The 22,222-nt window shown below is 39.9% G+C and overlaps 12 protein-coding genes across 12 annotated transcripts; 5 read left to right on the forward strand and 7 right to left on the reverse strand.

Annotated features, from left to right (window-relative positions):
* Window positions 1–735: 735 nt before the first annotated feature.
* JH06_2969 (putative rRNA-processing protein Fcf1) lies at window positions 736–1,961 on the forward strand (the record flags this gene model as incomplete). Its single annotated transcript, XM_014674604.1, has 5 exons — window positions 736–1,182; window positions 1,213–1,349; window positions 1,441–1,553; window positions 1,583–1,698; window positions 1,728–1,961. The coding sequence occupies 5 exons, from the start codon at window positions 736–738 to the stop codon at window positions 1,959–1,961; spliced, it is 1,047 nt and encodes a 348-aa protein (XP_014530090.1).
* Window positions 1,962–2,190: 229 nt separating this feature from the next.
* JH06_2970 (hypothetical protein) lies at window positions 2,191–3,885 on the reverse strand (the record flags this gene model as incomplete). Its single annotated transcript, XM_014674605.1, has 4 exons — window positions 2,191–2,247; window positions 2,283–3,522; window positions 3,553–3,753; window positions 3,785–3,885. 4 exons carry the CDS (start codon window positions 3,883–3,885, stop codon window positions 2,191–2,193), a joined length of 1,599 nt encoding a protein of 532 aa, XP_014530091.1.
* Window positions 3,886–4,354: 469 nt separating this feature from the next.
* JH06_2971 (E4 ubiquitin conjugation factor) lies at window positions 4,355–5,268 on the reverse strand (the record flags this gene model as incomplete). The annotated part of the gene is made up of 3 exons (XM_014674606.1): window positions 4,355–4,651; window positions 4,682–5,194; window positions 5,224–5,268. The coding sequence occupies 3 exons, from the start codon at window positions 5,266–5,268 to the stop codon at window positions 4,355–4,357; spliced, it is 855 nt and encodes a 284-aa protein (XP_014530092.1).
* Window positions 5,269–5,594: 326 nt separating this feature from the next.
* Window positions 5,595–6,565, reverse strand: JH06_2972 (hypothetical protein; the record flags this gene model as incomplete). The annotated part of the gene is made up of 4 exons (XM_014674607.1): window positions 5,595–5,891; window positions 5,922–5,991; window positions 6,022–6,158; window positions 6,188–6,565. The coding sequence occupies 4 exons, from the start codon at window positions 6,563–6,565 to the stop codon at window positions 5,595–5,597; spliced, it is 882 nt and encodes a 293-aa protein (XP_014530093.1).
* Window positions 6,566–6,832: 267 nt separating this feature from the next.
* JH06_2973 (CAMK protein kinase) lies at window positions 6,833–9,149 on the reverse strand (the record flags this gene model as incomplete). The annotated part of the gene is given in 10 exon segments (XM_014674608.1): window positions 6,833–6,985; window positions 7,009–7,160; window positions 7,177–7,240; window positions 7,276–7,331; window positions 7,409–7,499; window positions 7,530–7,802; window positions 7,881–8,324; window positions 8,348–8,512; window positions 8,543–8,698; window positions 8,730–9,149. The coding sequence occupies 10 exon segments, from the start codon at window positions 9,147–9,149 to the stop codon at window positions 6,833–6,835; spliced, it is 1,974 nt and encodes a 657-aa protein (XP_014530094.1).
* Window positions 9,150–9,244: 95 nt separating this feature from the next.
* JH06_2974 (peptidase C13 domain-containing protein) lies at window positions 9,245–10,523 on the reverse strand (the record flags this gene model as incomplete). The annotated part of the gene is made up of 2 exons (XM_014674609.1): window positions 9,245–10,413; window positions 10,445–10,523. 2 exons carry the CDS (start codon window positions 10,521–10,523, stop codon window positions 9,245–9,247), a joined length of 1,248 nt encoding a protein of 415 aa, XP_014530095.1.
* A 1,247-nt stretch (window positions 10,524–11,770) lies between these two features.
* JH06_2975 (hypothetical protein) lies at window positions 11,771–13,700 on the forward strand (the record flags this gene model as incomplete). Its single annotated transcript, XM_014674610.1, has 3 exons — window positions 11,771–11,978; window positions 12,024–13,612; window positions 13,668–13,700. The coding sequence occupies 3 exons, from the start codon at window positions 11,771–11,773 to the stop codon at window positions 13,698–13,700; spliced, it is 1,830 nt and encodes a 609-aa protein (XP_014530096.1).
* Window positions 13,701–14,182: 482 nt separating this feature from the next.
* Window positions 14,183–16,101, forward strand: JH06_2976 (hypothetical protein; the record flags this gene model as incomplete). The annotated part of the gene is given in 8 exon segments (XM_014674611.1): window positions 14,183–14,342; window positions 14,373–14,693; window positions 14,760–15,110; window positions 15,141–15,403; window positions 15,435–15,625; window positions 15,638–15,687; window positions 15,797–15,955; window positions 15,986–16,101. 8 exon segments carry the CDS (start codon window positions 14,183–14,185, stop codon window positions 16,099–16,101), a joined length of 1,611 nt encoding a protein of 536 aa, XP_014530097.1.
* A 145-nt stretch (window positions 16,102–16,246) lies between these two features.
* JH06_2977 (ribose-phosphate pyrophosphokinase) lies at window positions 16,247–17,746 on the forward strand (the record flags this gene model as incomplete). The annotated part of the gene is made up of 6 exons (XM_014674612.1): window positions 16,247–16,396; window positions 16,431–16,510; window positions 16,542–16,620; window positions 16,652–16,744; window positions 16,775–17,542; window positions 17,573–17,746. 6 exons carry the CDS (start codon window positions 16,247–16,249, stop codon window positions 17,744–17,746), a joined length of 1,344 nt encoding a protein of 447 aa, XP_014530098.1.
* A 30-nt stretch (window positions 17,747–17,776) lies between these two features.
* On the reverse strand, window positions 17,777–18,171 carry JH06_2978 (hypothetical protein; the record flags this gene model as incomplete). The annotated part of the gene is given in 3 exon segments (XM_014674613.1): window positions 17,777–17,953; window positions 17,983–18,097; window positions 18,113–18,171. 3 exon segments carry the CDS (start codon window positions 18,169–18,171, stop codon window positions 17,777–17,779), a joined length of 351 nt encoding a protein of 116 aa, XP_014530099.1.
* A 117-nt stretch (window positions 18,172–18,288) lies between these two features.
* JH06_2979 (hypothetical protein) lies at window positions 18,289–18,780 on the reverse strand (the record flags this gene model as incomplete). The annotated part of the gene is given in 2 exon segments (XM_014674614.1): window positions 18,289–18,666; window positions 18,682–18,780. The coding sequence occupies 2 exon segments, from the start codon at window positions 18,778–18,780 to the stop codon at window positions 18,289–18,291; spliced, it is 477 nt and encodes a 158-aa protein (XP_014530100.1).
* A 598-nt stretch (window positions 18,781–19,378) lies between these two features.
* Window positions 19,379–22,030, forward strand: JH06_0227 (chaperone HSP70; the record flags this gene model as incomplete). The annotated part of the gene is made up of 1 exon (XM_014674576.1): window positions 19,379–22,030. One exon carries the CDS (start codon window positions 19,379–19,381, stop codon window positions 22,028–22,030), a length of 2,652 nt encoding a protein of 883 aa, XP_014530062.1.
* Between the last annotated feature and the right edge of the window lie 192 nt (window positions 22,031–22,222).

Consider the following 22,222-nt stretch of genomic DNA (forward strand, 5'->3'; position numbering starts at 1 on the left):
TTGTGTAATAGAAACACACATCTTCGGGAAGTTTGGTACGAAGAGAGGTTCGAGCAACATTGTATAGCAATTCGCGATCATTCTCGATATCCTCTTCAGATTCCTACAAATCACTTGGAATAAACACTCCTACAGCAAAATCGTCAAGGAACTTTAATGTTTCATTCTTTGCAATTTCAAATCCATCTGTGAGTAGTCTAGGATGCACTCCCTATGGATTACTTTGTAATCTAACACAAACCTCAGCTACATAACGAGAAGCCATCTTCATCAATTCACCAATAAATAGGACTGTTGATGTTGTTCCGTCTCCCTATAGAATCATCGAATATAACTGCGAATCCAACAGTAATGTCATCCTGAGCCGTTGCTGTTCTGGCAATTAAAGAAGCGGTAGGATGTTGAATTTGCATTTCGTGAAGAAGAACATTTCCGTCCTTTGTGAGCTTGATTTGACCAGAACTGTTCACAAGCATTTTCAATGTTCCTTTCGGTCCTGATTCGTTAATACATAAACTAATGAACTGATACCGAGATTTGTTTTCAAGACTTCTTGCATTCCCGTTGCAGCAGTGATCTGAACGGCCATTGCTTGTTGTTTCTTCATATACTCGGCCTTTGGGTTCAACAGATTGAGACTTGACATCTTCAAAGTTCCTCTTTATTGAGAACAAAGCCAGACGAGAGAAACGGGAATTTAAAGATATTATCTTAATGTGAAAACCTCCACAAAAAATGACTAAGAAAACCAAAACTCGCAAGTATGCTGTGCGGGCGAAGATCTTGTCTACAAACGATACTCGAATTACGGAAAATGTGAAGAAGAAGGAGCAGAAGGAAAAGGAACGTCTTGAAGCTTTGGTTGTTCGAAAAGAACAGATCCCATCAAGTATGTTCTTCAAATATAATACTGCTTTGGGTCCTCCATTTCGTGTGTTGATCGATACGAACTTTATCAACTTTTCTATTCAGAACAAACTGGACATTGTGAAGAGCATGATGGATTGTCTGTTGGCCAAGTGTATTCCTTATGTAACTGATTGTGTGATTGCAGAATTGGAGAAGTTTGGATCTCGTTATCACTTGGCTCTGTGTTTAGCAAAGGACCCTCGGTTCCAACGTCTCACTTGTACTCACAAAGGAACCTACGCTGATGATTGTATTGTAGATCGTGTCCGAACGGTAAGAATAATCCTTTTGTTTCATTTTTAGAATCGTTGTTACATTGTTGCTACTTGTGATAAGGACCTGAAGCGTCGTATTCGTAAGATTCCTGGAGTTCCAATTATGTTCATTGTTAATCATCGCTATACTATTGAAAGACTTCCTGAAGCCTTTGGAGCACCTAAGTAATGTTCTTTTAGTAGCTGTTTGTTTGAAAGTGGATGGTTCACTAATCATCTCATTTTCCTTCTTTTTCGAGATGACAGACACTTCTAGGGATAGTGCGATTGTCAAAGTCTTAAATGTGAATGTGTTAGACAATCCAACGTGTCTCACGAATCCATTCCAATTTGAAATTGTTTTCGAATCAAGCAAGGACCTTAAAGAAGGTAAATCATTTGTAGTCTGTAAAACGTAGATTTGGAATGGCGACTCATTTATGTGGGAGATCATAGAACCACTGACGGAGATCAGGTCCTTGACTCTATTCTTGTGGGTCCAGTAATCCGAGGAACTCACAAGTTTTGTTTCCAAGTACGAATTATCAGTTTTGTTCATTTTAGACATCAGCACCGGATGTATCAAAGATCCCAGAAGACTGTTTGATTGGAATCACTGTTGTGTTGATTACTTGCAGTTATCGGTCACAGGAGTTTCTGCGAATCGGATACTACGTGAACAATTCGAGTCCAATTCGATGTCCTCAAGTGTCGCAAATTGAACGATCTATTCTTGCTGATAAACCTCGTATTACACATACTCCAATAAACTGGAAAGATAGCTATGTTGTTTCTTAACGAACAAACACAAGAACCATGATCGCGAGCTACATGTTCAAGAAATGCAGCTAATTGTTTAAAATGACGATTGCAACCACAAAACTGGCAAATCTGTTCGTTTTCTTTCAAACGCTTCAATATACAAAAACGTCTTTTAAACAGCGCCAAGTAGTTATGTTTATACTTATTACTATGATTACATTGATAATCCACAAATAGATTCCGATATCGAGATTTCCAAATCCATTCATGGGTCCCCAGTGTTAGAAGTTCCTTCGAACACGCACTCGTCGACAGTAAATCTCTGACTGTCAAGTACTGCATAGTATGTAGCAGTACATCGCTTCCAATATGTGAAAAGGCAAGTACTGCTTGATGGGACTCGGTGAACACTCGCTCAATCTCTTCAATACGATGACGTTTGGCTAGAGGTGCTTCGCTATCCTCTGAACTATTGGAAGTTGAATAGTCATAACAGCGAGTGTAGAACCCTTTCTTACAGAGACACGAATGAGATGAAGTAGAACAATCCCGATGACAAGCTGGACAATCATGAGTTGATTGAGGAGGTTGCCAAGAACAAGCAGATGAGTACGGATGAGGAACATAGTAGTTGAACGATAGACTATGAGATGTCGATGCACAACAGAGGACACAGTGTGTGTCAAGAAGAGCAAATGAGGATTGAGAACATATTGGACACAGATGCAGACACCATCGAGAACAACACAAGACCGTGGTTGGCGACAGGCGATGGATCTCACTACCACAACACCAGCGGAGTCGATATGGGATCTGTCTCCACAACGTCTGTTCGACTGTATCACACCATGTCAGAAGTCGGTGAAGCATCGTCAACGAGACTGCATCCAGTGGAGTCGAAGCATGAGAACCCTGAATCAGGATGCAATGGAGGATCAGAAGTAGACTCGATTTAGAAGGAGCCATCTCCTCTGTGATCATCCCTAGAATGTGAAGAATGGACTTGAGATCGAGAAGTGGTGAATGGGCAATAAGAGAAGAGAGTAGAGAAAGATGCTTCAAGGAATGAGGTTGATTCCAGAGGGACTCGATCACATCCAACAAGGTGTTGGTTCCAAGAGCATAACAACAAGAATGAATCATCTCAACTGTTACCAAACTTATTCGAAAGTGCTGTTGTGATGTGACTGAAGCCAATGTATATTTCAAGTACTCCTTAATAATCTTCTCGGCATGCAGAATATTGACTCCTCGTATGCAATTATTCCATGTGCTCATCATGGCTTCTCGCTGTTGGGAAGGATGGATCCGATACACACTTCGATGCTTGCTCTTCCCAATACAGTTCGAACACTCACAATTCTCAAGGAACACAGATTCTTTGGCATCCTTGGTAAGAATCAGGAACGAACTAACTACATTTTCGAGATGAGAGCCAAGCTCAGGATAAAGAGAATCCGGAAGAAACTCAAAGAGCGATAGAACCGTAGCCAAGGAAGAAGTAGAGGTAAATGAATGAGTAGAAAGAGCCTTCATTACTTGCCTTGTGGCCTTGGGATCGATTGAAGACTCCCTTTGCACACAGGAACCCACAAATCTATTCCTAATCCAAATCACCAAAATTAACCGAAAAAGAGATCGAGAGAGCGTTGCAGACATCGAAGATCCACACAACAGCAATTCCTTCATCACATCGTTTAAGATAATTCGCTGCTTCTTGGATCTTTTGGATAGTAAAATCTCAAATAAAGCATCAACAATCCCAGATTCAAAACCCTCATCACTAATCCACTTATCTGGAATTCGATGCACCAAATCAAAAAGAACCCTTTGTATAAGAAATAGATAATACATCTTACTGAAAAGCCACTTCATTCGCTGGATCCGTAGTAACGAGGAGAATTTGGTTTCGAATTGCTTGAAGTTGTGGAGATACTTGAGTTGACCACGATTTCACCATTCTAGCAACCCATTTCGTTACGATTCTATCAGAATCGACAAAAGAGGGCTACCGCAAGCCGAGAATTGGGAACCGAAATGACCCAAAGAGGATTTATAAGAAACATGTCAAGTCATAATATAATGATTATCACTAGCCCATTGATGGATTTTCTCTCTCAATTCATCTTCTATAATATAAATACGTGTCTCCAACACTTACGTGGTATCAACTGTTCTTTAGTAAGAGGAGTACGATCGAACGGATCCACAGGCTTTTCTAATAGTGCTCTTTCAATATTCGACCGGTCCAGAATGGTATGCGAGTTGGGAAGCATTACAGGATCATACATTAACTCTCCAGTTAGCTCATCCAGGAACTCCATTGGAGCCTGTTCTAACAGTTCTTCACGGCTCTTTAATTGCGAACTCTGAGATACAATCTTCTCGACAAAGATATCCAGTCGATGCTGAGCCTCCTATACATCACTTCACTGGGATTCTGTTACCGAGTCCAGTAGTCCTCGATTCCTACAGATTTGCTGAGCTCTCTGGAAGATATGAATATCCAGAGTCATTTCCTCGTTCATTCTGAGAATGAACTGTTCGTTTTCACTGAAGATCAAGACAGCTTGAATCAGGAGTGATAATAGCTTATCAGGATCAAAATGATACTGTTCTGGATCTTCCATTTTGAGAGTACTTCCTTCACTTCCGACTAACTGTTTGACAAGACGAGGAAGAGAAACAGCAAGAGGCTTCAATACAGCTGTACTCATCCACACATCCTATAAATCACTCTTCAATTGAATTGCTACTCCCCACGGCCGAGCTGCATCTAACAGAAGAAGAAGCGTCTCATATGTTAAGTCGAAATTGTACTGGACACTACGTTTCATCTGAGTGAGATGCAATTGTTTGTCATCACGCTCCTTCTCCTCCAACTTACTGAATTCAGGTTGGAGCATCTCCTTGATGAGATCTTTGATCTGCGGTAACATGCTGAATGCATCGTCTGTAAGCTTGGAGAAAGATACGATCAAAGCCTGAGCAAAATTCTGGACAGTTTCAGTTTCAGCCTTCATACCAATAACAGTACTCTGACAACGAGGATCATTCCACATGAATCGAATGATTGTCATGATGTACTTACGATACTGAGAACTCTCCAATCCAATACGCTGAACATCACTGAAGAGTTGGATAAGAGAATGAAGAAGACACACAATCAGACTGTTATCAGTCAAAAGGACTTCGGATGCATGAGGATTGGTTTGACTAAGAAGATGCTTCGAATCGGCTTGTTCAGGAAGATATACAGATTGAATACACTACAATCATATCCACAAATCATGCCCACTTTTGCAATATCAGCTTTGGTATGGACATTGAAGAAATGTCCCATACTTTGGTCATCATATGACAAACAACTGACTAAGCACTGAAGGATTGGTCGTGTGTAAATAGATAAGAAGGTTGTACTTGGGAAAACGAGACTACATAGATATCAAACACAATCACTACTTATCAAATACACTAAGCAGAGTCAAAACACAGTCAATCAAATAATAGGGCAGATAACATAAGGAAGAAGTAAGTTCGAGAGGATAATGATTGAGAGATGAGATGTACTCACAGAGGAAGGAGATCGAATACAACCATCGATTCATATTGGAGAGATTCCCTAAATAACACATTGTCTGTAATTCAATGGAAATGAACAGTTCAGCTTCATTCTATTGTTAACATAAATTGACTTGATGGTACAATATTGTCAGGATTTATGTCATTCACAGAACGATATCCATTTGGGCAAATTCGTGATAAATTACGAAGTGCTTTCTCTCGAATATCTACAATAGATTTGATGCTTCGATACAGAGCAGCACAGAGAAGCCAGATACAACGTGTTCCAAAAGATTGCTCACTGTGATTCACAGTACATTTAGATTTGTCAACATCATGATAGAATCGCGGTTCATTTAACAGAAGAGGATCATCAGAATAGAGATAATCAGAACTTGGGAACTAAGCATGATACGTCTTACAAAATCCAACCATCTTCTTATCAAATAACTTCTTCGAGAGATTGAACAAGCATGCTTCCATGTTCAACATACAGCCAATTCTAGTCATGAAAGATGACAAATAAACGAACGGAACTGATAATTGATAAGAAGGATGGGATTTCAAGAGTTCATTTCCTGCCTCACAAACAGTCATTAGCCACTCTCGAATGATCATACGAGAATCTGGACATCGCAAGAGTGAATTTAGAATCGATGTCTGTAAATTCTAGGTTGAAGATTGATACAATCACTCACATTTGTCACATTCATCGAATCCATTAGAGAGATATATTGAGATCGCATCATGTTGATCGAAGCCGAAGAGGAAATATCAGGTGAAACAAAGCGGAATCCATTACGGAAGTCGGCAGGATGCAAGTCAAAAAATGGGCAAAGATAATCAGATTGGAATGTCAGAGCAAGGGTTTTCGGATTGGGGTTTTGGGTGACAAGCTTCTGTGTCTCCACAAGAATCTTACAACCATCCTTGGCCTTTAAGAGAGTGTTAAGAATCTCTAAACACTGATTAAAGAGAGGAAGATTCGCAATTTGAATGGCTTTGACGACTTTACTTCGCAATTCGGAGAAGATAATAATGAGATGATCTCGAAGTTGAGCACTTGATGTTTCCATTTGGATGTATTCAGAAACAATTTGTTGAGGGTCACGAGAATACTCGAAGATCTCAAAGAAATGTTCCAGAAAGAGACTTGTCATTCCAGGTCTATGGGAATATTAAAAAATAGTAGTACTGATAGAAGTTATTGATGGTACTGAAGAGCATACCAAGAATCTGCTGTTTACAAAAGGATAATAAATCTCCCAGAAATGGAAACTCTAGAAATGAGAAAGAAAAGATGAGACCGACGAGAAACGCTCGACTCTTGAGACTACACATGATTACAACAAGTCATAGGTTACCTTGTCTGTGTAACGGCCAAAACACTCACACAAATACTTCACTTCGCTGTATCCCTTAGCTACAATAGCCTGTTTCTCTTGGTACAAGAACACTGGAAATGAGTCGATTGTAATTGATTCTCCATTAGGATTCTAATATTAAAAGAACAAAACACTTGTACAAAAGGTTCCTTGATACCAATGTCAAGGATAAACGTACAGGTATTATGAATCATTTCCCGCTCCTTCATAGCTTCATCGTAGACGATTCGAGGGGCAATCCTCGTGGGTGTTACTGGAGACAAGGGTTTCACTTCTTCTTTCACCACTAACGGTTACGAAACCGAGAAGTAGTTTCTTACCAGGCTTAATGGAATCTTTAAAGCGTTCTTCGCGAATGCGACGCAACTACAGAATAACAGGAACTAGACATATCTGTTTACCTCCTCTTTCGTTTTCTCCATTGGGATCAGAATCCAGAAGACTAACAACAGTGAATCTAACAAACAGATACAACTAAACAACACTCCTAAAACACCGTTCACCGACTTTAACAGTCACCATATGTAGTTATACTTGGGATATGACTTCCAGGAAGTGTAGAAGGCATACTCATCTGCATGATCGGTTGTGTCTTCTTCTCCCAACGCTTTTGCCACTTTGCACTCTACACATCACATTAACATCAAATTCAAACAGAAGGAGGTGGGTTCATAACCCAAGGAAACGAAAGAACTTCATCAATTGATAGACGTTCTTCAGGATTCTTAGCAAGCATGTTCTTCACCAGAATCATCGCATCTGAGGAAACAGCACTCCAATCAGACTCAATATATTCAATCCGATCACTCACAGTCTGTCGGAGAAGTTCTGTTGCTGTCTCTCCTTGAAACGGAGAATATCCCATCAACAAAATGAAGAGTGTAACGCCCAGTGAATACACATCAGCTTTCGCAGTATAATTACAGCTCTATTTCTGATCAGTTCCACAGAAATCCTACAGTAATCACTTCAGGAGCCATAAAGCCTGCTGTACCAACAATTTCACTAAAATGAAGAGAAACGAGTAAACCCACTTCGTATCAGCATTCAGATAATCTGCTTGCAAACTACAGCCAAAGTCCGCAAGCTTCATTGGAGAGTGATTATCATTACTCTCATAAATGATGTTCTCTGGCTTCACATCTAAATGATAGATGTGTTTGGAGTGAAGGGCCCTTAAAGCAGACCCAATACGACGAATCACATTGGCTGCCTCTCGTTCTGAGAAGCAACGTTTCTTCACGATACGATGATACAAATCACCTCCTCCCATGTATTCCATCACAATATGGACAAAATACGTATCCTCGTACAAATCAACAATACGGATGAGATTTTCATCTCGAACTTCATCCTTCAGTACCCGAAGGATAGATAACTCCTGATGGAGAATATCTTCGTTCATATTCCCGCGGTGAATCACCTTCACTGCATACATTTCCCCGGTTTTCTATGATTAACCACTGTACAAACCCGAACAGTGTTCCGGCCGAGTCGAACCACTCCATATCGACCCTTTCCGAGAGTATCGAGAAGGGAAATATGATCATGAATGGATGCTGAGACCTTTTGCGTTGGCTTATTAGAAAGACGACGGACTAACGTCAACACAAAGGTAAGAAATCGAATCCATTGATCCTATTGTCAATAACCATCGACCAACCATACGCGCTGATGAATACTATATGCTTCTAATACATAACTCCGTTCATTCTTATTGGGAAGAATCGAGAAAGCAAAGGGATGTCCAGGAATGTTCTCAACCATCACTTTGCCATCGGCGGTAATCTCACAACGCTTCCTCGCCACTCTTCGGTTGTTAACCTACTTATAACAATGGTCAGTCATTCTCTACATCAAAATAGAGTAGCGAAGAACCCATAATCTCGAAAAAACGACGCTTCCACAATTGCAAGCCCCGAAATCCTCGTTTTAGCAGATGACCTTCCAGACAGACATGAAACAAGAGATCTTTTACTGCTTCCACAGACATTGCATCAACTTCCTCTGAACTATAGGAGAGAATATCTCTCCCGTCAATAATTGTCTTTCGTAGAGATGAAGAGTATTCCGGGGAGTTTTCAAACCTGAAATTATCAAAGAAGACGTTCTTGAGCGACGACAAAAAGGAATTCTTCGCTAACTTGGAAGACTTTGGTTGAGGTGAGTCCGAAGGTGTCCTAGGCGAAACAGGCGATCGCTCCGAAATGACAGTACATCCATCGTTTCCGATAGTATACTCATCACTATCTGATGCACCCTCATTCGATGGCATCTTAACCGTCCTCACACCAACTTATTATGGAAGAGGCGTTTCACAAATAAGAGAAACGGAGAAAGTTGTATCAAACAAACAAACTGCATCACCCCTTACATAGCCTTAAGGATATCAGCATCCTCACCATTGTAGAGAGAACACATGTTGGCAAGAGTACGAGCATACTTCAGAGAGTAGTCATTGAAGCCATAGGTGGACTCATACTTAGCAAGAACAGCATTGTAGCAAGGCCAGTTCTTCTCCTCAATGTAGGTGTTGAGCAGGAGATCGTCGCTTCCCATCACCTTCTTCACCAGCTTGCTGAAGTATCTGTCAACGTTCAGATTTCTCTGAGCAACAGCCATGTACTTCTCATAAGCCTCGCTATCGTTCTCGTTCAGAGCACGGTTCTTCCAGTACAGGAGCTCGTTGTCACGAGAGTCCCAGACAGAAGGACGCTTGTTCTCAGAGCGCAGGAACTTTCTGCGGCTCACATCACCAGAAATGTAGTTGACAAGCACATCCTTAGCAATCTCCATATCTCCGAACTGAAGAGGATGAGAAGTAGTAGTGAACTCCTTAGCATCATCAAACTGCTTCTGAAGGGTCAGAGTCTTCAGATCAGCAACATCATCCTGCTCCAACCAGAAGCAAGACCAGACCTCTCCCAGGCAAGAACCAACATGCTTTCCATCAACAACATCATCAGGAGGACAGTAGGTACCCCAAGAAGACTCATCAGGAAGAGTGGAAGAAAGAGCATAAGCGTTGATATCAGTAGGAAGCTTCTGCCACATCGAACCAGACTCGCAAGCCTCAAGATAGTACACCAATCTGTTGTACATCTTCTTCTCGTACATCTGCTTAATCAGACCCACCAGAGTCTCAGCAGTCAAATAACCGCCAGAAGGCATAGCAACGATGTTATCACCTCCGTGATCAATGTAGTACAGGAAGATGTTATCCTCAGCAGTGGACTTTACAACCTTAGGATTCTTAATTCCAGTAAGCTCAGTAACCTTATCAGCATCACCCAGAAGAATAGCAGAGTACAACTCCACGTTAATCTTCACAGACTTATCATAATCAACAACCAGTCCATCATGATAGTTACGCTGATGATCACCAGGGTGATTATAGATGGTTCCAGGGAAAGGATTGTGAGAGCTGTCAGGAAGATCATCAACCATCAGAACAATGATGTGATCAGGATCGTACTTGTGATCAGTCAGGACACCATACATATGGGCAACATCAGACTGGTGTCTGTAGTTCGAATATCCTAGATATGAGAACGTTAGCAATTGTGTTACCCTCAGATCCAGCAAGAAGGACAGCCCATTCAGAGGCAGAAGCCAGGGCCAAAATCAAAGCAAAGGCAAAGTACTTCATCGTTTACAAAATAAAATGTGAACAAACATCATGTTTCGGTAGATGCGTCATGTGTGCGTTCCTATCTAAAATGCACATACAACTAGACGCAACGACATACACATCACATTTTATGTTGATATCAAATAGCTCCCAGACGCCTAACTGCGATACTTTGAAGCGGAAATTGATTTTAATGTGGAAAAGCTAGTTATAATGGAGATTCGTAACAATGACCATTTCCATAGAAGGGACTAGTTGTTATCATTATAGATCCCATCCATTAGGATCAATTATCTTATTCTACGGACACCACGTTAGCAAATTTTTGGGATCCCAACTCAAGATAATAAGAACTTACTGGTTCTATTTGTGGGAAATACTGTTCCCATGACCAAGGTGATACTTGTGGTAACACTGCTCCTCTTGAGCCTATCTCGTAAATCTCGTCTCTTTTTAGTTACTCTTAGTAAATGCAGAGGATTGCAGTGGCGAAGAGGTTTTCACTATCTTAGCTCGAGTTTCCTCCGCTAGAGTTACTCTTCAATATCGACTCTATCCACTACAATGGAAAGATTCTGATAAAGCTATTTGGAAGCAAATAATTGTTGAAGAATCAACAATCGCGGAAAACCGTGTCTGTATAGAAAAGAGCGTAGCAACCACGTATTCTCTTTCTGTCACATCGTGAAAATGTTAAGTTTATGTGATTCTATAGACAATCGAGAGTTTTAAACTTTGATATCCTCTTCTCTGTTTTTCAAGGATCACGAATAGAGGAATCGTCTCTTTTAGTTGAATTGTCCCTACCAAAGGGAACGACAGGCATTATAGAAACTGTAATCAATCTACATCAAGAGTCTTGTGAATGGGTACCTCTCCACCTTATTCACCACTTCCAGGATTTGAGCAATTGGGTTTATATTACTTTGGGTATTCATTGATAGGAAGCCTTTCAAATCGTGGGCACAAATGAGGACACAGGGAAATCAGAGGTATTATTGAATGTTAATGAGACACAGAAAATCGTTCGATCTCACTCTTTCTGTGTGAGTCCTGTCTTTACAGCGATTGAGGTACACTACATCTCCGACTCATTGATGGAACCCAATCTGTCATTTATCCAACAGTTCTATAAAGAATTCTCATTACCTACATTGTTAAAGACAGCTCCAGTATCCATTTTCCCACTAACTACCTCGTTTGAAGCATATGAACGTAGAGAAATCGGTCTTCTTCCTGTACGATTCCATTTTTCTTCACTTTCAATGATTGATCGCTTAGTCTCAGTTATTCACATTGAGAATGATCCTTATGTGTTATATGTGACCTATTCAGGGCAGAATGATGTTGCTTGGATACTTCCTGTGCCTTCAGAACATGGACTCCAGATACAGAATTATTGTCATGTGTCGTCTACTGTAACTATCACATTCGCCAATCAATCTATCCTTTATTCTCTTCCTCAAACCTCCAGTAGTTTTGTAGACTGTTGTTTCCTCCTTTTTCTCTCATTCATAGTCCAGATGCCAAGTTGTCCTCCAGATGTGAAGCAAGGGTTTATGTTCTATCGTCATGTAACGAATACGGATCAAATCATCGTTTCAGACACAGGAACATCGCTTCTGATTCGACATTGTTCAGAACAACAAGTTTGGGAGGATGTTCTGGTGAAGGATTGTGATTGTCCTTCGGTTACTTCTCTCTGGGGGATCGAATGGCCACAGACCCATAGCAATAGTATGGTAACGAAACCCTGCCCAGATGGATACACAGGAACTGTAGTACGTTGGTGTACATCGCGTTGTGCTTGGGATTCCTTAGAGGGATCCTGTGTGATGAATCAGTGTCCTGAAGAACTGGCTGAGAATGTTCTTTGGGAACGAGAGGAAGTGAATCGAGACCAAGTCAAGTACTGTGCTAATGGTCGAGATATTGCTTTTACCCGTCACTGTGCTTTGAATGGTATTTGGGAACCTGTTGAATATTATTCTTGTACTTGCCCTGAAGAGACTGTTGATGGAATTCATTGGATGAAAGGTCACAGCAATCAGTATTCACATCTTCCATGTCCTGCAGGATATAATGGTTCTATCATACGTCGATGTGATCGTTTTGGTCGTTGGATGCCTGCTGTGTATGAATGTTCAGTGAAACATTGTCCTTCAATCACTCTTATGGGTCATACTATCTCAGAGTCCTTAGAAGGAACCCGTATCACTTGGCCTTGTGATATACCTCTTGCAGGGTACATTTCGATTCGCTGTCTGGAAGGAGGTCGCTGGTCCTCTGTTGAGGATCACTGTCTACCAGTGAATTGTGACATGTTTCTTAGTGGAGATACAGCGATTGATAGTACCCGTTTTGTATACACTGGATCGGAGAATGTAACACGCACAACTGTGGAACTAATTCCGACTACAACAGAACTTGTGTGGTCAGATGTCCGAGAAGCTGGTATCAGTCGTTATAATTCGAGGAAGATTTATGATGTGATTCTAAGAGCCTATGCAGAGAATGATATTGAGTATGTAGCTGCTTTGTGCATAGTCAGATCGACCCAACTCAACTATATGTGTCACACCATGGACGCTCCCTTTCTTGAAAAACTCAAAATGGACAAGAAGGGAGGCATGGTTGCAACGATTGGCTTTGTTTATCCTCCTTGTCGTTTTGAATCACCTCCTGATTTTAATGTTCGTGTGATGTCCGTTGACCCTTGTCCTGTTCCCACAATCTTCTCATTACGTTTCTCATGTACAACTCTGGTGAATGAATGCAGAGTGAATACTGTTGGTCGCTATGTGATTCGAAGTGGACTACGATCGGATTGTTCCTATTCTGTATCTGTTGAACTTCTCACTAAGAGTGAGAGTGTCAACGTTCATCATTGGTCTCCACCACTTCTCATCAATCCATTCTCACCTTGTTCTTCATGGAAGCCACTTCTGACAGTGACACCTGTCTCTGTTCATGCAGTTCGTGTGGAATGGGCCATCAACACAACAGATCCTGGATTCTTCCTTCAAACAGTATTGATCCGCAAACGTAACAAAGCAACCAGAAAAGAACTCCAGACTTTACCATGGGCAAGTGCCGCACTGACCGAAGTATGTAGTGGAGAACAATCTTGTTCTCATATGAATTCAGTTCTGGTTCCTATAGAAACAGTGGACGTTTATCATGAAATTGATATGAAGTTCGAAGCTGGTTGTACTATGTGTGATCGAATTCTTTCCTCTTCACTCATCTATTATGCATCCCCTCAACCACAAGTCAGTCTCCTCTATGAAGTGTATGATACATACCTTGTTCTCATCCCTCAAAACATCTCCATGATTAGCCAACTCAGATATATGATACGGAATACTCTGGGTGAATTGGTTTATTCAGGAGACATTTCCATCTATCCTAATCATTCTTTACGTCACTATGTTAGTCGACTCAATCCAAACTCTCGTTATATGGTGCAGTGGAATGTGATTGACATTCTGAGTTATTCATACTCAGATTCCTTCATCATATCCACTTTACCGATACGTTTAAGCAAGCTTGTGTTTTCCGTGGTTACCACAGCACGAAATCTAGTTACACTCCGATTAGAACCAGATCGTGAAGGTATGTTGGTATGTCTCTCCGGTCAGCATATGCTCACAGAGAGAGATAACAAGTTCATACAAATGAATGGAAGTCATATGGGGATTATTCTACCAAGTGATCTGGTGTTGAAAACATTAGAAGTGGAAGACAAGGATACTGTTGTGAGTTGTCTTCAAATGGATAAGACAGAATCCTTTGTTATCTCTTCAATTGAGAGTGTTTCCTTTGTTAGGAATCGAAGTAGGCTTTTAAATGATGGATAAAGGATAGATTTACCAACTCCAGAACAGTATTCTGTTACTCCAGAAATAGGAACGATTCTTCAGTATGGAGAATTGATTCAAATTCATTATACATTCCCTGTGATGCTCAATAAATCTGTTCCTTGTCATCCGATATATATTCTTCCTTATACTCCATTCATTTATGTTGATTACTCTTCTGTCATCAAACAGATCTCAGAGAATACTATTGGGTTTACTGCAATGGCTCTGTTACCTGATACAGTCACATATGTGGCAGTTTCCAGTGCTTCTGCAATTCTGGGTACTGTAACTCAAAAGCCAGTGAGGTATCTCGATTCATTTGAAAGTTATTCATTGATATATCGTTACAGAACTCGGCCAGGTGATGGATTTTTCTCCTTCTGATAGATAGATGTGTTTCCATTGTACAAAACCATCCAGAATCAACAACATCGATCTGTTACGATCCGATTAGAAGATTCATTGACTCATCTTATTCCTTATTCGGATGTAACACTATCAAATACGGTTGTGTACCTCGTGGATTATGTGACAAAGGAGGTTCAAAATGTCACATTGCCGAATCCTTGTATTACAGTTATTCCTGATCAAGGAAAGACTCTTCTAGATGTTCGTCTGCGGATGTGTTTCCCTTCGGTCAAACTCTTCACCACGTACATACTCTTCTCAGCAGCTCCTCTCTTCCAGTTGGGAGTTCGTACTTATATTGATGACTTCATGACCTATGTTCGAATCCAAGGAAGTGAGAGAATGAAGGAGATATGACAACTAGGTGTGAAACCTCTTACATTGTTAGAAATCTCCCCTTCACCTCTTGTGATCCATCCGCGCCAACAAGTCTTACATTTCCTCTTTAGCGAACCGGTTATGGTTGGATCTGGTTCAATTGTATTCAGACAGTTTATTGACGGTAATGAGACGTACATTGTGGATACGATTACAGTTGATGTATCTCAACTGAATCTAGTGGAGGATAAAAATGAACTCATCTTTGATGTCTCCAGTGCTGGATTTGTTCCGAATGCTCAATATATAGTACTAGAAGAGTGAATGAGTTGACATCTAGATGACAATATCACCGTTGATTGTAAAGAACGATGCTTGGAAGTCTGTGCAAACACTAAACGAATGGTATTTGCTTACAACCACGGATGACAATTGTCTCAAGTATCCAGATACTGCAGTGGATCGATCATTGCTCTGTAAATACGAAGACTCTGTAGAACAGGGATTCTGTGTGTGTAACTACATTTTTGGGTAATCTTGAAGTTCAATTCTTTGTTATGTCAAAGAAATCAAAGAAACGAACAGAAGAAAAGGTTCCATTAAAAGAAAAGCCAGCAGCTGTGACTGCATCAAGAAAAGAGACCAAAGACGAAAAAAAAGCTGGAACAAAATGTATCATTCCTTTACTTTACTGAAGTATAGTACGAGATAGTTTAGATGCGCTATTTAAGGAGGCAAAGGAAAAGAAGGTTCAAAATGATGAAAAGCGTGAGAAGGAAGCTGCAAAAGAAGCGCGAAAAGAAAAGAAGAGAAAACAAATGGAGTTTGAAGCAATCAATTCAATGAAGGCTGTAAATGGAGGTTGGATTGTCTCTGTGGAATGAACATTAGATCCTATCGGTTATGACGAAGAGAGTGGATTGAAGGTATATCGAGTTGACCAACTGAATATTGGTAAGGGAGGTAATACTCCTCTGTGTCCTTTTGATTGTGATTGTTGCTATTAGTCTTGTTTGTTGATGTCGCAAACTGCGCATTGGGAGCCCATTTTCGGCATCTGTTTCTACTTTTATCCTTGCATATTCCGATTATCCAATGTGGAGCCGGTTTATCTCGAGCGCTACAAGACGGTCAACGAGATTTGCGAGAAGAATGAACTCTTCTCTGGGTGTGGGAGCTGCTCAGACGCGTTCTCACTCCAGCAGAAGTGCCTGGACGAATGGAATGCTCCTTGGCGCTGGAGCTCTCGGTTTGACGTGTGCTTACTTGACAACAAAGGCCTTTGCGCTAAACAAGGATCCTGTACTCATTTCATCCTTTTGAGCTTACAGAATAGAACAACCCGCATTGGAAGACAACCCGAGGTAATTATGTGTACAAGGGTGAGAGTGGCCAGTATCACAATAAGGAACTCCTGTATGTTGTAGGATGTGCTTTTCACAGATAGGATTTTCTCGGGAAGTGGTAATCGGGATCTTGCAGAGTCGATCTGTCAGTATCTGGGAGTTCCTCTTCAGAATGCGACTGTAGTATCTTTGCGTAGTTTCTGATTGATAGGTTGGTCGTTTCAATGACAATGAGATCAACATCCAAATCAACCGTAACGTTCGTGGAAAGAAGATCTTCATTGTCCAGTCTACCTGCCCTCCTGTATGTTAATAGGATACTGTTGAAAATAAGGTCAATGACAACCTGATGGAGCTTCTTCTGTTTGTGAGTGCTGCCCGAAGAGCTTCCGCCTCTAGTATCTGTGCTGTAATTCCTTACTATGGGTACGGTCGTATCACAGAGATTGGAACGATGCACAACTGCTTGACTGGTGCTGATGTAGCTGAGATGCTTCAGGCAGCAGGTGTAAACAGTGTGATCTCCATTGATCTTTACAAGGAACAGCTTCAAGGCTTCTACATGCCTCAAGTCACGGTGGATAGTATTCCTGTGATGCATCTGTTGGCAGCGTATATGATGGAGACAGAACAGTTGGATACACCTGTCGTAGTAGCTGCCAATGCTCACAATGTGTATCGAGCAAAGACATTCCGTGAGTCATTGGATATGCTGAAGTGTCCCAACACGTATCTGGGAATGGCCATTGAGGTGGATCGAAGTCACGTTCTGAGCGTGGATAAGAATAATACCAATGTGATTGATAGCACAGAGCGTGAGGCAGACTCATCAGCGTTGAAGACAGAATATTCAACTGTTGAGAATACTCATGAGATTGTGGGTGATATTGAAGGCAAAGATGCAATCATTGTGGATAATTACTCTTTAACAGGTGATACTATCTGTCGTGTAGCTAAGATTTTGAAGGAGCATGGTGCTAAGAAGATTAGCGTTGTGTTATCTCATGCTTTGTTTACGGAGGAGGCTGTAAAGCAGATTGATAAAGCACCTATTTCACGTGTGATTTCAACGAATACGGTACCTGCTTGTGAGATGGAGATGGTATAAATGGATGAAAGAGTTGAGGAATAGGAGAATCCAAAGTTTGAGAGATTGAACATTGCTCCTCTTCTGGCAGAGATTATTCGTGGCGTTTATCTAAACCAGAGTGTTTCTCCTTTGTATTCTTTGCAGAGTCCTGAAATGGTTGAGAAGAGAAAGGCAGAGATTGCAAAGATCATTGCTGAAAAGCCTACTCAAAGTTAAGTTTATTTGTTTCGATTGTTTACAAACACGTCAATCTGTAAAGTAATCAATCTCATTTGCTGCAATCCATGGATTTGGAGTTGCTGGCTGTTCCTGTAGATCGGAATCAGCGTCAAAATCAGCATCAAAATCGACTCCAGTAAATCCCTTCTTACTCTCTTCCTTCTTCTCTACTCGTCGAATGAGTGGGTTCGATGCAAAACATCCCTATTCTTCATTTCCTATTCCAATACTACAGCTTCGTGCCATTCAATCATTTGAGCGGTGTTAAACACGCCATACACTTCTGATTCGCCTATAGATCCATCTTCCTTAACTTGCCATTTGTATTCCCATTGTTTTTGACTTATACTATAATTCATCTACACATGATTCTTCGTCGGTACATCTACTATAACTAATCGAGCTAGATATTCCTTTTTCATCTCATAAATACTTGGAAACTCATCTAATAGAGACGAACAACATTCAGTAATAGATTCAATCATCTGCCGATAGAACCTCACTTCGTCAGGTGTTGCAACATGTTCATCATCTAATGGTCATTGCACAGTTCGGATCCAACCTTTTTCAAAAGCCATCAAATGACGTTTTGATTTGCTTTTCTTTGGATTTAAAATCTTTCCAAATCGTTGAATTGCATCTCTAGGGACCTCTTCGGCTTGTAAATAACTACAAAGGCGAACAAACTGCATATTCTGAGAAAAAGACTTGGTTAGGACATCCTCTTCCTTAGGTATAGGTACTTTGGCTAGCCCTTCCTTGTACATGTCACGAGTATAGACATCCATCTCGATTTCTTCTTCATCTTTGTTTTTCTTAGCGTGGAAATCACCATTTGCATCAAAACGTCCCTCTTCATTCTCTTCTTTGAGATTGAACGGAGTGATTCCAGAAACATCCTTCATCAAATCATTTTTCTATAGATCATTAACAGTTCCATGAATAACTGTCAAGAAGATACTTCGATCATGTTCTTTATCATAATCTGCTTCTGCTCCCAGATGCTTTAGTGTCCGTTCACTGCGTTTCATCTACTCACTGATAATGAGTCATGAATCCAACTTCTTCGTAGTCCTCCTCATCTCCAGAAAAATCCTCTTCCATTTGCCTTATCTCTTTCTTTCGTTGTTTTTCACTTTTTGAGGGATCATTTAGAGAGTCTTCATCAACATACTCTACTTGATCTTCAAGAATTGAAGAATCGAGAATATCTTCTTTCGGAGAATTCGGTTTAATCAATTTAGAACGTTTATTATCCAGTTTTGCAGAATAATCAGCTTCCTACAGTTCATTTGTATATTATTATCTACTCGTTTAGAATTCATTTTCCAATCTCATTAAATATTCTCCTTGTATTTGTTTAAAGTATCAACAAAATCATGTCTGAATTGGGAATGACAAATATTGTTCACATTCTATTTCATATGGTTTATATAGAATTGAAAGAGTATTTGTAGATATTCATAGGATGCAATTGAGACTTTATATCGACTTTTATCGATTCAGCAAAAAGGAAGATATGAAAGAAGATAGAGATAATGAAAGAAATCAATTAGATAAAAGAATCGTGGAGTTTCCATACAGAGATTCAGTTAATAGTAGTCTGGGACATATTTCAGGACATAGAGTATGTTCCACAAGAAGAGTGATTCTCTTCTTGCTATTGATTTTGGTCTCTGCAAGTCCGTTGCTTATTTATATGAGAGTAGATGTACACAAGTTTCTTTTGGTTCTGATTTTGATTTCCTTCCCTCATTTGTTGCATATAGAGGATATGAAGTATATACAGGCAGAAGAGCGAGGTCTTTCAAATACTGTGTTAGTTGTGTTAAGAGACTTCTTGGACTCACATGGGATGAATATGAGACTCTTGAGAAAAAGGATATCTTTGGATGTAAAGTGGTTCGTGGAACTGATGGTTATCCTCGATTCATTGTCTCAGATGATGGTCGTCAAGTTAGTGCTGTTGAAGTGGCTTCTGAATTGTTTCGTAAGATCAAAGATTGTTCTGAAAGGGAAATCAAAGCTCCGATTGATGAGTGTTACTTGACAGTTCCTGCATACTTCAATGATAATCAACGAGAGGCGATCAAGACTGCTGCTCGAACTTCTGGATTGAATGTTAAAGCACTAATACTGGAGCCAATTGCAACAGTCATGTCATGGTATTTAGGTCATGAAAAAACACTATTTCGGGATGATGAGATGTTAGTATTCGATATAGGACACAGTTGGTGTGATATCTCATTATTGAAGTATGATGATAAAGGTAATTTCTCTGTACTGGATACAGATAGAGATCCCAATATGGGAGAGTATGATGTTGATATTGAGATAATGAATAAAGTGTGTAAAACGTATAGAAGGTTCTATGGATGTGAGCTGATTCCTCAATCTTTGCCTTCGGCGGTGAAGAAGCCGTACAGAAGACGACTTCTTGGTATTTGTAAAGATATCAGAGACACATTAAAATATACAAACGAGACTGAAGTGAGTATACCAAGTCTTGTTAATGTAGCTAATGATACCGAGGACGAAGACTTCAAGTTCTGTAGAGATGATATAGACAGTATCGTGGATTGTCTATTCATGAAACGGATTGATGGTTTTATTGATCGTATTACAAGAAAGCCAGACCAGACTCGGGAAATGATTAAGAAAGTATTCATGATTGGAGAATCATCCCTTCAATGGCTTGTAAGAGAGGGATTGAAAAAACGTTTCCCTCATGCTGAATTCCCTGATATCAATCCTGAAACGAGTGTGGCTGAGGGTACTCTGAGAATAGCTCTGGATCAAATACAATCAAGAGAAATCTCTCATGGATCAATCAGCTGTTCATATGGTCTATTAGTTGGAAATGAAGTAGTGATCCTTCTACAGAAAGGAACTCATGTACCATGTGAGAGTGGCCCATTCACACTTCATAACAATACTGATTATCCTAAAGAGATTTCTGTTGCCATCTATCAATGGAATGGAACTCAAAGAGATGGAATGGATCATATTACCATACCAGTGGCTGAATGTACAAAAGTGAGAGAGTATTCATTCTCAAATAGTAATCCTTTACCTAAAGAACAACAAGTATTTGAGATTGTAATCCAATTTGATAATGAGCTTAAAGTAATTTGTAAGAATAAAAGTACAAATAAACTACTGAATTGTAAGGAGAATCAATCTGATATCAATTTGGCTGCTATGAGTAATATCAGTGTTAGAAATTGTGGTTCACTTGAATTCCTTGGTGATTATGTGATAAAGAGTGTTGAAATGAATGTTGATGAATTGAATGGAGGAGCGATAATGAGATTATTGATAGATGCTGAAGAATATGAGATGAGAGTATCAATGAAAGAAGGAAAGAAAGAAGGAATTGGTTTGTTATTGAGAGAGGATGGAACACTGTTTATGAGAATGATGTTTGTAAATGATGAATGTGAAGGAGAAGTGATAAAGAAGAATGAATATGGACGAACAGTATTGAAAGGAAGAGTATCGAAAGGAAAGGAAATGGGAATGTGGATAGAATATGATGATGGTGGAAAGGATATATGGAGAGGATTGTATCGAAATGGAAAGCCATATGCAACACTGAAGGAACAAGAAGGAATGAAAGGATTCTATTCAGAGATGCGTCTGAATGGAGAATTGTTGAGTGTGAGTGAATATGATGATAAGTGGATGAAGAATGGAAGATGTTTTGAAATGGAATCAGGATACCTGAAGAGAGAATGTGTGTATGAGAATGGAATGAAGAAGAGAGTGATTCGAGAATTTACTAATAATGGATTGATGATATTGTTTGATGATAATGGAGAGAAGGTGTATGAAGGAGTATGGTTTGGAGATATGGTGAATGGATTTGTGATTTATCCTCGAATGGAAGGAATGAAAGGATTCTTCAAAGAAATGAATGAGAAGAGAGAATTGTTGAGTGTAAGTGAATATGATGAATCTGGATTATTGAAGAATGGTAAGTGTTTTGAGTATGAAGGAGGAAGATTGGTTAGAGAATGTGAATACAAGAATGGAGTAATGATGAGAGTATTGAGAGAATGGAAAGGAGAATGTATGATTGAATATGATGTGAATGGAATGAGAGTATATGAAGGAGGATTTGAAGGAGATATGATGAAAGGATTTGTTCGAGAAGGGAAAGGTAAAGAATATGGAATTGATGGAAAGAGTGCATTGTATGTAGGTGGATGGAAGAATGGAAAGAGAAATGGATATGGAAGTGAATTCAAAGGACACTCTGCTGCGTATATTGGAGAATGAAGAAGTGGTAAGAAGAGGAAGATGGATAGAAGGTGTGCACGAAGATAAAATGAAACGATTTGAAGATGATTATGGAAATGATTTGAGTGTATTTGACACTGACTGTCTGAAAGGAATTGAGAGAATTGAGATTGGAGATGATTGTTGTAAGAAAGTGACTCAATTTGTAATTGATGGATTGAATGAATTGAA

The sequence above is a fragment of the Blastocystis sp. subtype 4 genome (genome assembly GCF_000743755.1).
Source record: "Blastocystis sp. subtype 4 strain WR1 chromosome Unknown seqid_0005, whole genome shotgun sequence".
In the NCBI taxonomy this organism is placed as follows: Eukaryota; class Bigyra; order Opalinata; family Blastocystidae; genus Blastocystis; species Blastocystis sp. subtype 4.